A 14372-nucleotide genomic window follows, 5' to 3' on the forward strand; every position below is an offset into this window, starting at 1 on the left:
GGAAAGCGGCGGCGGTGAGGGGGCGCCGCGGGGGAGAAGCGGGGACGCTGCGGAGCGGTGCCCTGAGGGGAAAGGGAGGAGGAGGAGGAGGAGAAGGGTGAGCAGCAGGGGAGGGCATCGTGAATCCTCGGGGGGGAGCCTGCTGTCACACAGCGATCCCCCGACGCCCGTGGGAGAGCAAAGGCAGGTGCTGAAGGCAGACGGTGCGAGTTTCACCCCGAAATTGGTGCGTCGCCTGCGGGGGGCTGCCTCCCATGCTTCGCTGCCCCCTTGGTGAGATGGACCCTCTGGCACTGGGCAGCCTGCACAGTAAGCTCCTAAGGGAGAGTTTTGTCACAGAAAGAGTTGCACTGGGCAGGATAAAAACATTTTGCACATTCTCAACTTTAGGGTGGGTTTTGGTGTTGTCTGCCTGCCCCCTTCCAGCCGAACACCCTCTGTTCCCTTGAAGTCAGCGTGAGAAGATGCATCCTTGCAGTGCGCTGTGGCTAGATGAACACACCTCAGCTGAGGACTTGCAGCGGGTCTGGGTCTCACTGCTAGGCTGAGCAGTCTGCTGGCAACAGCAGCAGGGACAGAGTCCCTCAATAGTGCTGCTGTTGTTGGGACGCTTTCTGCATTCAGGGTGAGGAAAGGCAGCCAGGATAGCAGCTGCTCCCCCAGCCCCACAAGGCAAAACCAGCAAAGCCATGGTGCTAACACAGTGCTTGCAGGTTTCCCCTGAGGACTGTGAAGGTGGAAAGGGCAAAGCCACCAAGCTGCCACAGGGTCAGAGGCAAGCCCCTGGCATCACGAGTCAGGTGGCGAGACACGAGAAGTTGCTGCTGGCAGCAACGTGACTTTGAACCACACTGACATGACATCTTTTTCATCAGAGAAAGCTGAATAATCTGATAAGGCTACAGCTGCCCATTATCAGTCCTTTGTGAGGATCTCAGCTGAGGCAAATCTGAATCGAATAACTTATGACAGTACCAAAATCTGGGGCCGGGTGCTGCTGAAACAGGAGGCTTCCCATATAAAAAGCAGCAAGCAAAAGTTCCTCTAGGTTGCAAATATGCATTAGAGCATGGGGATAATCTCTAAGGATATAAAAACAGCCTCGGTTTTGTTTGTGGCAGGCACGTAGGGAAACTGTGCCAGCACAGAGAGAGGGAGAATCAAAGCAGAGATTTATGTCTGGGTGCAGACTGAAGTTTGCAACACTCTCCCTTGAACTTGAAAATGTCAGGGAAAAGGCTCCTCTGTAGGCAGAGATGGTGCGGTGACTTTACTTTGGGAAGAAAACCAGAGCTTTTGTGCGGCTGAAGATCCTGATGCCCTTGGTGGAGAAGTGATTGGGGGCAGGAGGAGAAGAGCCTGCATCCCATCTGATATTGGAGATTTGTGGCTCCTGGAGGAAGCTCAGCCCAAGGTGTCGCTGCCTTTGCCGCACACATCACGTGTGGACACACACTCACGTGCCGTTCAGCTGAAAGTGTTTCTGTGCTGTCCCCTTCTCCCTAAAATCTACTTTTTAAGCTGTAAAACTGTATTAAAATTATAATTCGAAAAATGAATAAGCTAGGATAGGTCTTTAGGGATTTTGCCTGTTTTATCAGATCAGCAGATACAGCTGGAGCAAACAGACAATCTTGCAGGCATGTGATCTATCTTTGGGGCTGATCCGTAGCCTGGTTTTGGTTGTATTTTCCCCCCAGCTGTAACTGGCAGTGTAACAAAATGCTTTTCTCCTCCTTGAAAACATTGCCTAGCTTTTACTCCTAGACGCCAGGGGCTGTAGCCACCCAAATACTGCCCCGAACACATCAAGTCAGAGCTTAGGACCCAGGGACCCGTTTCGGGCTTACGGGACGTGACAGCTGACCGAAAATCAATGAAGTGTGCTTTACGGAGCGTCATAATGATGCAAGATGAAGCTCAAAAGGTGCCCGCTTGCCTTGCGGGCTCAATTGTCCGCCGTGGGTTTTAACCAGATTGTTTTAGCCACTGACTAGGATGAGACTGATTTGCCTATGAAAACAAAGGACCATACTTAAAGGAAAAGCCACGGTGGTGCCCATGCTTTGCCTGATGCTCTGTGTGCTGTGTTTGACCCACTCAGGTAAGTGTGATTTTTTTTTTTAATTATTCTTCCAAGACAAAATGCAGATTTTTAAGATTTTTTTTTTTTTCTTCCAGCCAGTTAGCTGCTGCTTGCTGTGATGAGGCAGACGCTGTTTTTTCCTGATCCCCTACTCAGTGCTGCCAGGCTAGCAAGAGAGGGTTGTACCAGCTGCTGACTTTGCACTGCAGCCTCAGCCAGTCTGGCAATGGGGTTTTAAGATTTATGGTGTGACAGGGTGGTCACTGGGAAGTTAACCAAAGAACCAAAGCTCAGCTCTCACTGCTGGAGCAGGTTCAGGGGCAGATCTCCTTCATCGGGAGAAACGCTTAAATGCCCCAGGTGAGAGCACGGAGTCCTAAGTGTCCTGACAGCATTTCTCAGGGGGCTTGCATGTTTTTATTGGCAGCGTCCCTATCCATCCCTCCCTGCTCCTGCACTTGAGGGGAGCTGCTCCTGGCATGCATGGCAGTGAGAAAGGGGACTTGTGGCAATGGTGCTTTTTTTTTTCCTTTTTTTTTTTTTTTTTTTTTTTTTTTTTTTTTAGTGCTCATGGCAACCTGCCAGGGAGCTCCAAAACTTTTACCCTCTCTATACTTAATGTGATAAATTCAGGGATGCATCTGGCCTACAGTCTGTGTCTGTTTTTTCAAAGGCAAAATTACTCGGTTCAGTGTTTGCTCTGTGTCTTTATTTAACTTAATCACCAGACGAAGTATGATCAAAGGAGATGCTAGGCTATTTTTTACCCTGATAAATCTTCCTTCCCATTACAAACTTCTGCTTTTAAACCATCACCCTGCAAGTACTGAGGCTGTCTTATAAGAGCACTGATCTTGTTCCTTCTGCCTTCCTTCTCCTTGGTGCTTCTCAGGAACACTTGCCTCTGGCTGTCCCTCTGGAGGGGCCACAGGGCTTGTTCCCCTTAGGGCTGCTCCACCTCTGGTGCTTGCTGCTCGCTGTGTTTTGGCCCTTCAGCTGCACCCCCTGCAGGGCTCTTCCATGCTCCCCCTCAACTGGGAAGGAGCCGAAATCCCAGTGCCTGCAGGATGGCGATGGGAGCACAGGGTCCTTGCTCATGGTGGGACTGGCAGGGCACTGGTGGTGGGGAGTGAGGTGGGAGCAGGGCAGGGATGTGCAAGGTCCCCCGTGGCTGGTGGCAGCTCCTTTTTCCCCCATGGGGACTGTGAAGTGAGGTGGGCAGGCCTGGCCCTGCATGTGTCACCCAGCTCCTTTTGCCTCCAAGCCAGCTCCTTTTGCTGCTCTCCCCTGGTGCTGCTGCCTTGCACCCCACAGCTGGGCAAACTCATCTCTTTCAGTAATTTTCTGCTGTCCCTTGGCTAGCCTCAGGAGGGGTTTATGCTCATTGCCTCTTACCTTTGCACTGGGTTCTGCTGAAAACAGCTGGGCTCCTGAGCAAGTGCAAACGAAGCCCCATAGCTCTGAAATGCCCACAGGTTATTGCTGCTGTTCCTAGCTACAAGCCAGGAATGTCCCCACAGTGACCAGCTTTCCCCTGTGGCTCCCTGGCTCTGCTATACTGCAGGTATCAGAAAAAAAAAATAGGGGTGGCATTAATCAGATGCTGTTTTTACTACTGAAGAGTGAATGAGGGCACCTGATGCTCTTAGCCTGAGGATCTCCTAAGGAATAGCAAACAGGACTGGGAAGGTATGCCAACTCATGGCAAAACACCACAGAAAACATAAACCTGGTGCAAACTCATCACAGCTCTGTTTGCCCTTGCCTCCTGGCTCTGCCAAGGGCCCGTGTCCAGGCCCCAAGATGTCCCCTCTTTCTTCCAGGTGTGTCTGCCTTCAGTTCGGTGGCTGAGAATGAGGACGCGCTCCTCAGGCACTTATTTCAAGGCTATCAGAAATGGGTCCGCCCCGTGCAAAACTCCAACGACACCATCAAAGTCCTCTTTGGGCTAAAGATATCGCAGCTCGTGGATGTGGTAAGTGTTGTGGCGGGCTTGGTAAAGCCTTGCTTCTTCTGGGGAGGCCCAGCGGGCTGGTTGCCTCGTGTCATGGAGGGGGTAGGGATGGGAACCCCAGGACTTGTTTTATTTGCAGTGAAGCTGAAGGCCCTTCCTTTTCTGCCCACTGCTCCCCGAGACTAAGGCCTCCTTGCATCAGATGTTCCTCAAAGTCTGTCCCTGGTGCCTACACTCTCAAGCTAATGAGGTGTAGGACGGGGGTGAGGAACTGTGGGGTTGGCTGGGCACTGCTCGCTCCAGGCAAGGCCTATCCAGGACAAATCCTATCACCCAGGCTGCTGTCCACATCCCCTGCCCTCTCCTTTCGGGCTTTATTTGCCTGTGCAGGATCACATTTTGGCTCCTGCCTGCCCAAATGCTGCTGGGACGCCAGCCTGGCCTCTCTCACTGTCCAAGCCCTGCTGCCTCTCAGCTCCTCGGCACCCTCCTCCATAGGGGGCTGAGACATCGTGGATATGGGACATTTCCCCTGGCTGCTTTGGTATTGCTGTCCTCTCTACCTTCTGTCGCCCTAGGATGAGAAGAATCAGCTGATGACAACCAACGTGTGGCTGAAGCAGGTAAATCAGACCATGGCAGGCCTCCCACCCTTGGCTGCAGGGCTGCACAAGGATGAGGGCCACCCCAGCCTACCACGCTGTCCATGACAAGTACAGAGCCCCATAACCCTGCCTTGAGTTCTCCTCTCCCTTCATCAAGTGCTTAAAGAGGCATGGAGGCAGGCAGTGAGCCTTCAGGAAATGGGGTACACTCTTTCAGTGGCCTGCACCCCAGCTGCGGGCTCAAGCCAGCTGTATTTCAGGGAAGAAACATCTCCTGGTACAGCAGTCACTGTCCCCAGGATGCTGCCCGTGCCCGGAGGGACTATCTTGTCTCAGACATGAGTTTGGTTTGGATTACAGGGCACCAGTTTATTGACCTTGTGACAATTATTTTAAGTCTCTCAGACATGTAAGCCCTATAAATGTGTCAACTGATCCTAGGGAGAGGACATAAAACCCAAGCCTCGCTCAAAATGATGCCGGGGGAACAGTTCCCAGGCTGCTGGGCTGGTGGAGAAGTGCATCGGAGTTTGTGTCCTCAGCCTGGTACTCGTAGCCCTGCAGTGAGTGCAAGTTTTGGGGCAGCGCAGGAGCCCAGGTGCTATACACACAAAAATGGCAATCTCCCTCAGCGATGGAGAAGCAGTACCCCATCGAGGCCCAAATGAAAGGCAAAGGGAGCAGAAAATAAGTGAGACATGGACACTGGCTTTCACACATGCAGGTGCCCCCCGTATAACAGGCTGAGCCCTACATACCTGTGGCCTGAGCCGGGTGTCCTCTTCTGGGAGCTGTGCCTTCCTGCAGACTTGGTGTGAACTGTTTCCACATGCAATCCAGTGCTCCGGGGATTATTAGAAAGTGCAAAAATAGCAGCTGGGAAGAGATGCCTTAAGCTAAGCAGAATTAAAGTATTTTTCTCTTTTGGGTTGGGAAAAGTGAAAGAACACTCAAACAAACTGGAACTTTCTAATGACTCAGAGCTTCTGGTTCTGCAGCGGTGGGGAGCTCAGGGAAGTCTGCTCCTCACTTTAGGTGTGAGGTGGAGAGGGAATCCCAGTCATCATTTCTCTGCATGAGTTTGGCTTTTTTTTTTCTGCTTGTATTTTTCCTTTTTTTTTTTTTTTTCCTTTTTTTCCCCCCCAAAAACAGCTTCTGAAGATGGTGGAACCTGATGCTGTGCATCCAGGCAGACATAAAGAGTGCAAAGGAGCTTTTAGTAGTTGCTGGGATGTATCTGAGATTGTAGAAAGTAATAGCAAGAATCAAGAGTCTGGGTCCAGTGTTTCTTGATCTGTTTGCTGTGGCTAAGTGCCTGTGTGACAGCCCAGGAGCTGGAGTTAGGCAAAGCTGGTGGGAGCAGAGAGCAGTAGAGGATCTGGAGCAGTTTGGAAGGCAGGGGGAGGAGAGGAAAAAGCCCTTTTGCATCTGGTGCTACAGTTCATGTCAGCATAGCCCGTGGGGAGATACCCATTTTAAACTGTTCAGCTTCAAAGTCTGCACGCAGTCTATTTTCTGCTCTAGTAAGGAGACACGCAACCATCTGCCTTGCAGACATGAAAGAGCACTTTAGCTTGGAGACAAATCAATGCAGGGCAGGGGGGGAGGGAGGAGGGCTGCAGATGCACAGATAACCCAGGCCAAGGGGCAGCTCCTCTTTGATTCCAGAGGGATGATTGTTTCCAGGTGGCTCACAGGGTGTTTGCCTCTGCTGTAAGCTAGCTGCCGTGGCTACTGCTGCCAGCCCTGGCTATCCCCTTGCACAGCAGGCACATTTCCAGCCCAAGCCCCCTTGCACGTATTGCAGGAGGTGGCCAGTGTACACGTGAATCTGTGCCCATCTGACAGCCCAGGCTGCTGGTAACATCTGCAAATCCTCATTAAAAGGGGAAAATTAATGCTAAAAGTGGTCCCTGCTGCTGAGGGTAAGAGCACTGAAGGCCCTCTCCTCTATTTCCACACCTGACCAGCTCCCACCCCTCCTTCAGCAGCAGGAGGAATTGGGATGGAGGGCTGAGCCTGACGGCTGACCCCAGCCTTTTGGGCAGCTCAGAGAGTGGTGGGTTCATCTCTTCTGGTGCAGGTAGCAGGGCCATTTGTCCTGCCAGGGTGCCACCCTGGGCAACAGCCTCGTTGGCCTGTGCTTTGTGCCAAATTTTAGGAAGGATCTACCAACCATATGCCCATGACCTTGGTCCCATCCCCTCCCTGCTCCTGGAGGAGATAAAAACTTGCTCTTGCTACACCTGGGTCTCCGCTGAGGCTCTGGGTTGCTGCAAAGGGCTGCAATAACACGTGTGCCTGGGTATGGCTGCGAAAGGCATGTGGAGCTGAGGAAGTGGGAGGGGAAAAGTATGGAAGGAGGAGAAGGAGAGAATACTGCTTTTTGGCTTGTCCTTAACTCACAGAGGAAATTGCCCTGAGAAGGCCCCCAAATCCCTGCGAAGCACTTAGTGCTGGAGCTTAATGGAAAGTGTTTTATCCCCTGCTTCATGGTATTGACCACAGCCTACAGCTCTCACTCCCCCTTGCTGCTGTTCTAGTGAGCAACTGAAAAACCCCATCACGGACAGGAATCAAAGAGCTGATTTTCAGTGGAAATCTCCAGGTTGCTGGAGCCACTTTGCTGGGCTCTTCCCAGCTGAGAAACAAAACAAAACACAAGTTCTCCTTGCTTTTACTTTTAGCAAAATAAAACAAATCTCTTCAAGATTGTAACCAAATGCTTTAAAAGATTATTGCATTATTTTTTTTCCTGCAACAGCATGCAGTTTTTTGTTTTGTTTTATTTTGTTTTGTTTTGATGAAATGGTTGGAAGGGACCATGTAATCTAGCTGATACAGATAAATGTCTTAACACAGACACCAGTATAAAAATCTTACTCTTGACCTTATTACCAGCTGCCTTTCTCCCCTTGCAGTACAGAATGGCTCAAGTTGCTTTGTTCCCCTGGCCAATACCATGAAATATCCATGGGAAAACCATCAGTGTTCTCCAGGAGTGCCCACCTGGAGGCTGTGTGGAAAGGCATGTGTTGATAGAGCCCACCCGTGGCTCATGAGGATTAATGTCTCCCTGCCATGCCTGCACAGCATCCTTCCTGCATCTGATCAGTGTTATGCCAAGCTCTGCCCATAGTGCTGGACAATACAGACCCCCGAGAGAGGTGGTGGGAGGAGGAATGAGGGAGTTGGGTCTGGGTGGGCAGAGGAGTCTTCTGTCTCCTTGCAGGAATGGATTGACCACAAGCTCTCCTGGAATCCAGAGGAGTACGGCGGGATCACTGCCATCCGTGTCCCCTCTGAGTCTCTGTGGCTTCCTGACATTGTTTTGTTTGAAAAGTGAGTAGCGTGCTGCTTGCTCCAGGCTTAGGCTAGAGCATGGGCAAGGCTAGTCAGCTACCATGGAGCTTGCATGTGCTGTTATAAAGATGGTTCTTTATATGCATGTTGGCTTTCCTTGCGTGGAGCTGTGAGGAGGTAGGACTGGGGCAAACACAGTCCTGAACTTGGTGCTGTTTCTTCCTGTCCACCTCCCCAGTGCTGATGGGCGTTTTGAAGGCTCCCTGATGACCAAAGCCATAGTGAAGTACAACGGAGTGGTGACCTGGACGCCCCCAGCCAGTTACAAGAGCTCCTGCACAATGGATGTGACCTTCTTCCCCTTCGACAGGCAGAACTGCTCCATGAAGTTTGGGTCCTGGACGTACGATGGCAGCATGGTGGACTTGATTCTAGTGGACGAAAATGTAGACAGGAAAGACTTCTTTGATAATGGGGAGTGGGAGATCTTAAATGCCAAAGGTATGAAAGGCAACAGGAAGGATGGGCTGTACTCCTACCCGTTTGTCACTTACTCCTTTGTGCTGAGACGCCTTCCACTCTTTTACACTCTTTTCTTAATAATCCCTTGCCTGGGGCTGTCTTTTCTAACTGTCCTGGTGTTTTACCTGCCTTCAGATGAAGGAGAAAAGCTTTCCTTGTCTACTTCAGTTCTGGTCTCCCTCACTGTTTTCCTTTTAGTGATTGAGGAAATAATCCCTTCTTCCTCCAAAGTCATCCCTCTGATTGGTGAGTATCTGCTCTTCATCATGATTTTTGTCACTCTCTCCATCATTGTCACCGTCTTTGTTATCAACGTCCACCACCGCTCCTCGGCGACCTACCACCCCATGGCTCCCTGGGTTAAAAGGCTCTTCCTCCAGAAGCTGCCTCGGCTGCTCTGCATGAAGGGCCACGTGGATCGTTACTCCTTCTCGGACACCGAGGAGAAGGAAACCACCTTGAAATCAAAGCTGCCGGGGAAGCAGAAACACAGGCAAGCAAAAGATGGAGAGAAGATGGTTATTGCCTTTCTGGAGAAGGCAGCCGATTCCATTCGGTACATTTCCAGGCACGTTAAAAAGGAGCACTTCATCAGGCAGGTAGGTGAAGGGAGGGCAACGAGGGGTCACAGCTCCCTTGACAGCAGTGACTTCCAAGGCCTTTTCTTTTCTGCATGCCTTTCTGCTTGCCTCTTTCTCCTGCATTCATCTGAGGCACGTCCTGGGAGCTTTCCCACGTCGTTTCTGGGGAAATACATTGCTTTGAGGAGACCTGTTTGTTGCTGTGGGAATCCTTGCTTTTCCCAGACACCAGGCCACAGCAACCTGTCCTGGAAGGATTCCTGTCTGTTTTTTTTTCTGAAAAATGCGTGCATGAACATTGCACCTCATGCAAGTGTAGGACATCCAAGCAATGCACCCAGCGGCATATGAACAGAGAACAACTCCTGTTAGCACCCTCCTAGCAAAAGCCTGGGCTTTGTTCAAACAGTATTGATGACTTCAGCAGGGAGATTAACAGTTAATCAAACATGCAATATGTGAGTGTATCTTGTCCATGACCGACGTCTTCTCTTTGAGGCTTAAATCATTAAAAAAAAACAAACCAAAACAGCCCTCCCCTGAATTGCTTTTATAAATAGCTCTTCCATTTATGTGGGGTTGTGCCAGTACTCACAATGCAGAATCTCCCTCCTGAATGCACGCAGCCTGAGCCAGCAGAGCACTTAAGCAAACACAAGCCAACGGGACCACTTGTCCTGGAAGCAACATCCGAATCAAAGTGCTTTGCTACAGCCAAGTCCTTGCTCGCCAAGGGAAGTGCAGTTCTGTTAAAAGAAACCTAATTCATTATAAAGCCATCTTCAAGCTTGAGCCTGTAAGCTTTTATCTGTGCACTTAGCTAAAAGCTTTTGCACAGCCTGAAAGAAGTCTGATTATTGTGTGCTAATACTACAGAAATGCTTTGGTGTTTGAGTGGCTGGCAGGTATGGGTAATGAAAAGGAGATCCATGTTGCCTTCAGGCTATGGAGCACCACAAAATTCTGGTTTTAAAAGCCAGATTTTTGGAACTGAAATACATGTAGCAGTAACAACAAAGTACCAGGCTCATTGCTGTTTCTGTTTCTTCTCCCTCTCTCCTCCACAGGTTGTCCAGGACTGGAAATTTGTAGCTCAAGTCCTAGATCGGATCTTCCTGTGGTTGTTTCTGGTGGCGTCAGTGACAGGTTCAGTTCTCATCTTTACCCCTGCGTTACAGATGTGGCTGAACAACACTCTGTAGAAAATGCTCCCACGCTAGCATACCGGCACAATGCCACGGGATGGTGGTGCCTTTGGGCTTGGTCTCTGGTGTAGAGGATTGGTCTCTGGGAAGCAAAGGCAAGAGAGAGAGAAGGTGATGGTAACGGGCACTGACTGATGCTTTCTATCTTCATGCAGCTGTAATGGCTACAGTCTTGGCTGAGATCAGAGAAGGGCTTGGTGAGCAGCTGGGTACTAAAGTGAATCGGTGTTGCAGAACTGGGTTATAAGCATTTTAGTAGTAGCTTGGTTATGTTATAATCATGAGCCAAGAATATTAGTTAGAATTGAAAATAGTGCTTCTGGCACAACTATACTTCACAGGCAGTTGTTCCAGTTAAAATATGACTTCATAAAATTATTGTAGGAACACTAGTCAGTACTCAGTCTATCTACATTTCCAAGTTAAAACCACAAAGTCCCTACGGATTGCCTCCTGTACATGTTGGAAGTGGCAATCACAAAGCATGTGTATTAGAAAAACTATAAATACCTTTTAGATGGGATATTCAAGACCTTGACACTGTGGCCCTACCTTGCTTCAGGATCAGCTCAACCCTGGGAAAACTTAGAGCTCTGACCACTTGCCACCAGCCTTTATATCATGCACACTTTGTCTCTCCTCTTGGCCGTAAGGAATTTAAGCATTAAGTTTAAGTATTCACATTTTTTCCGATGCTCTCTAATATTCCAAAAGGCTGAACAAGTAATGATTTTCCCCATGCTTCACATTTGGAAACTATGATTCCTGCACCTGCAGGTTCACAGGACTGGAAGTGGCAGATCATCAGAAGCATATTACATAGAGAAAAGTGACCGTGCTACTCCACATGGCAACAGTGATCTTCCTAAATAATTTTGTTGGAGAGGATCTTTGTCACTGCATGATCATTTGTGGCAAATGAAGCTTGTGGCTGGTGCAGAAGCGGAATTTCTCCTGAGAGCTGTGGGGTGGGGAGGGTACCAGAAAGGTACATCTTTGGGTGTTGGCTTGTCCATGTTTCTCAGCCGGTTCAGAATTTCATTCCTCTGAAGCATTTAAAAGGGATTCTTCTGCTTTATTAGAAACAGCTCTCTAAAGTGTAAATAAGACATGACAGAAAACGCACATGTGAGGCTCTCACCACTTTCCCTGGGGCAGAGCTGTGCCATCGTAGAGTCCTTTAGAAAATCCCTCTCAGAACTTGCAGGTGTTTTCAAGGCTAACAAGGGGTTTGGAGATTTGTTTCTCAAGAATATGAATGTGAGTCTTGCTAAAGCTTTAGCTGGCCCTGAAACTTTCTCTCTAAGGGGGGAGGTTAGAAGGTGCTAAAAATATACAAGGATATTCTCGTGCTTGGATTACATGTGCTCACCAGACCTCTGTGAGCTCAAATCATCCCAGCTTGTTTTGTCACTGCAGAAAGCCTTGATTACATGTGCAAACATCATTAATAAAGCTGTGTTCAGTAAATGATTCCTGGGGTGAGAATGCTTATATATTGATGCTGATCTTTCTTATTCCTTGTTGTTGTTGTTTTTGTTGCTAGTTCTAGTTTTCAGCCCACTTCAGAAAAGCCTTGTCTCAAATCTATTCCAATACAGGATTTTGCATGTTCTTGAAAAGTACTTGTGAATTTTACTTGTGTGTGTGTTTGAGGGGGAAGCATTCAGAGTTGATTATTACATTGCAGGAACCTAGGACAAACCCATTTGGTTTAGCGTATGCAGAGAGATGTCTTAATGTGGACACTGGCATAAAAATCTTACACATTGGGTTTATTAGCAGGTGCTCTTCTCTCCTTGCATTGTTCAGGTTGCTTTGTTCCCCTGGCCAGTACTGGGAAATACCCATTGGAAAACTGCCAGGAAACTCTTCTTTCCTGTATTTATAGATTCCTGCCGTCAGTTAATGACGGGTTTCCCTCTGATTATTGCCACCAAGGGGTTGCCTGTTGGCCATGGCATCCTTTCCTGGACAGGAGCTTGTCCTCTGGTCCTCCTAGCATGCCCCTGGGACTGCTACGTTTGTAGCTCCACTGTTCATTATTCCTCGTGCTGATTGTTTCTGAGCTTCCCTGAATCTTTTTCTCTCTGGCCCACAAATGCATTCAGTGTGTCCCACTAAAAATACAACCAGGGAGGACATTCGGGCAGGCAGGAACCTCTGACAGGTTCCCTCCTTCTGCTCCCTGTGCTCCTGCCTGTGCATGACAACATTCCAAATTTAAAACCTTAAAAGCAAAACCAACCCTCTGCCTTATCGCTGCCTCAAAGTGTGACATCTGGATACACAGAAGGTGATTTGTGGGGACTCAGCACTGCTTTCAAAGTGCTTTTCGCAGTGCTTTCAAAGGCAAATTCCCAGATGTGAGCACTGTCAGGTGCGAGAAATGAAGTTGTGTTTTTGCAGTGGAAAATTCCACTAATCTTGCATATTCAGAAGTGGATGTGTGGGCATAGCAGTGGCATGCCAGTGGGGAGTATGTTAAGCAGATAAGGAGAAGGTCCCACTGCCCCAGAATAAGGAGGACAGCTAAGAAAAACAAGACAAGCAGTGCAAAATCAGTAAAAAACAAACAAACAAAAAAATCACAGGCCTTCTGGTCATGAGAGAAGAAAGGAAAAAAAAAAAAAAAAAAAAAGGAAAAGGAGAAATTAAAGATTGGTCAAATAAAATTGTACATAGATGGTGTAGTAATAAGCATTGAGTAGTTTGTGAATGTGTAGTACTCAGCTGATGAGGCAACGGGAGGAGTCAGGTGTGTTAGGGGGACTCCTAACAGGGGATGAGGAGCTGAGCGATTATGCCTTGACCGAAAGGCAGGGATTTCACTAAGGTCAGCTTGCTGGCTATGGGGTGCGAGCTGCCATGCCTGAGACATCAATGCAGTTCACCTTCACACATCTTATTTTAATTGCCTGTATGGTCATAGGTTGCAGCAGCAAATGCTGGAAGGCAGATGTCTTTCCTGCAGGAAAGAAGCTTTCATGCTCAGAATGCAGCTTTCCTCTTCAAAGTCCTTTTCTTTCCCCTTCTCCCCTTGCTGATTCTCCCCTTGATCAGTACAGCAAAGCATTTGGTAGCACATCTAAACACATTGTACAGAAGTGGGCTTTAAAAAAAAACAAACAAATTTTTCATGAGAGCGTGTTCCAGGAGTGATATGTAAATGACTGGCCAATAAAATAAAGTGTGGTTGTTCATACACCTGTCAGCCACTACATAATTGTGCAACATGCAGCGGGTTCACAGAAAAAAAAATAAAATGTTTTTCTTCTAGAAAAAAGTGACCTGGCGTATTTCAAATATTGGACTGAGACAGTTATATTCCTGTCATTGCACCGTTACCTCCACTGTGCATTTCAGTCCCATTGACTTGGATGGGAATGGTGCCTCTTAGAGAAGAATCCTCCTGTGCACAACCAGCAGGGATCAAAACAGAGAAGGGACCCAAGGGTAAATTATCCACGTAATTTAGGAACCACATCAGGTGCACAGCTACACAGTGCTTCAGGATGAAGCGCACTGGGACTGGTACCTGGTTACACAGGAGAAACCCCAGCCCCAGAGAAGTGTCCCTGGAGCTGCAAAACAGGATCACCCACATGAGACTAACCCGTGAGGAGCTGGCAAAGGGAAATCTGCTGCAGAGCCACTTGGACCAAATTGCCTATTTTTGCACAGCTCTCATGACAGCCAACCTTCTCCTGATACGGTGTGTGTAATCCAAGTTGGTCCTGGGTTTTAGAAATCCAGATCAAACCAATGCTGTTAAGCCATTTCTGTCTGCGATGAGTAGCTACCAGGGGACAAATGCTTCCCTAGAGGGCTTATGTCTGAACCTGAGCAAGCACGAGTTTTCACAGCAGACCCTGTGGACTGGGACTACTGTTGGGCTGCTGTAAGAAATGTGGCTTGTGAATCCTGCTGGTGCTCACCATGGGATTTGGTATTCAGTACCAGGAGATAAAGGGGACCTTGGTCACTTATGAAGGTAAGCAGCAGATGAACTGGTTTTCAATAATCTTAGCGACACGTAGGTTTCAAATGTGGATGCATTACTCTGTAAACAACATATATTTGATTGTACTTTTATTTGGACTTTTGTCTGCCCTG

At 48.6% G+C, this 14372-nt stretch overlaps 1 protein-coding gene across 5 annotated transcripts; it reads left to right on the forward strand.

Annotated features, from left to right (window-relative positions):
- The first annotated feature begins 56 nt into the window (after nt 1-56).
- Nucleotides 57-11729, forward strand: CHRNB3 (cholinergic receptor nicotinic beta 3 subunit). 5 transcript variants are annotated; one of them, XM_084505325.1, is made up of 7 exons: nt 57-2104; nt 3910-4061; nt 4619-4663; nt 7878-7987; nt 8187-9069; nt 10119-10197; nt 11034-11729. In XM_084505325.1, the coding sequence occupies exons 1-7, from the start codon at nt 2062-2064 to the stop codon at nt 11087-11089; spliced, it is 1368 nt and encodes a 455-aa protein (XP_084361451.1). In that variant the 5' UTR covers nt 57-2061; the 3' UTR covers nt 11090-11729. The 5 variants fall into 5 exon arrangements, with proteins under 5 accessions (XP_084361451.1, XP_084361455.1, XP_084361453.1 ...); XM_084505329.1 differs by having other exon boundaries at nt 8187-8449; nt 8669-9069; nt 10119-11729; XM_084505327.1 differs by having other exon boundaries at nt 4431-4663; nt 10119-11729.
- Nucleotides 11730-14372: the final 2643 nt, after the last annotated feature.

Source organism: Aythya ferina, assembly GCF_964211825.1.
Source record: "Aythya ferina genome assembly, chromosome: Z".
Lineage (NCBI taxonomy): Eukaryota > Metazoa > Chordata > Aves > Anseriformes > Anatidae > Aythya > Aythya ferina.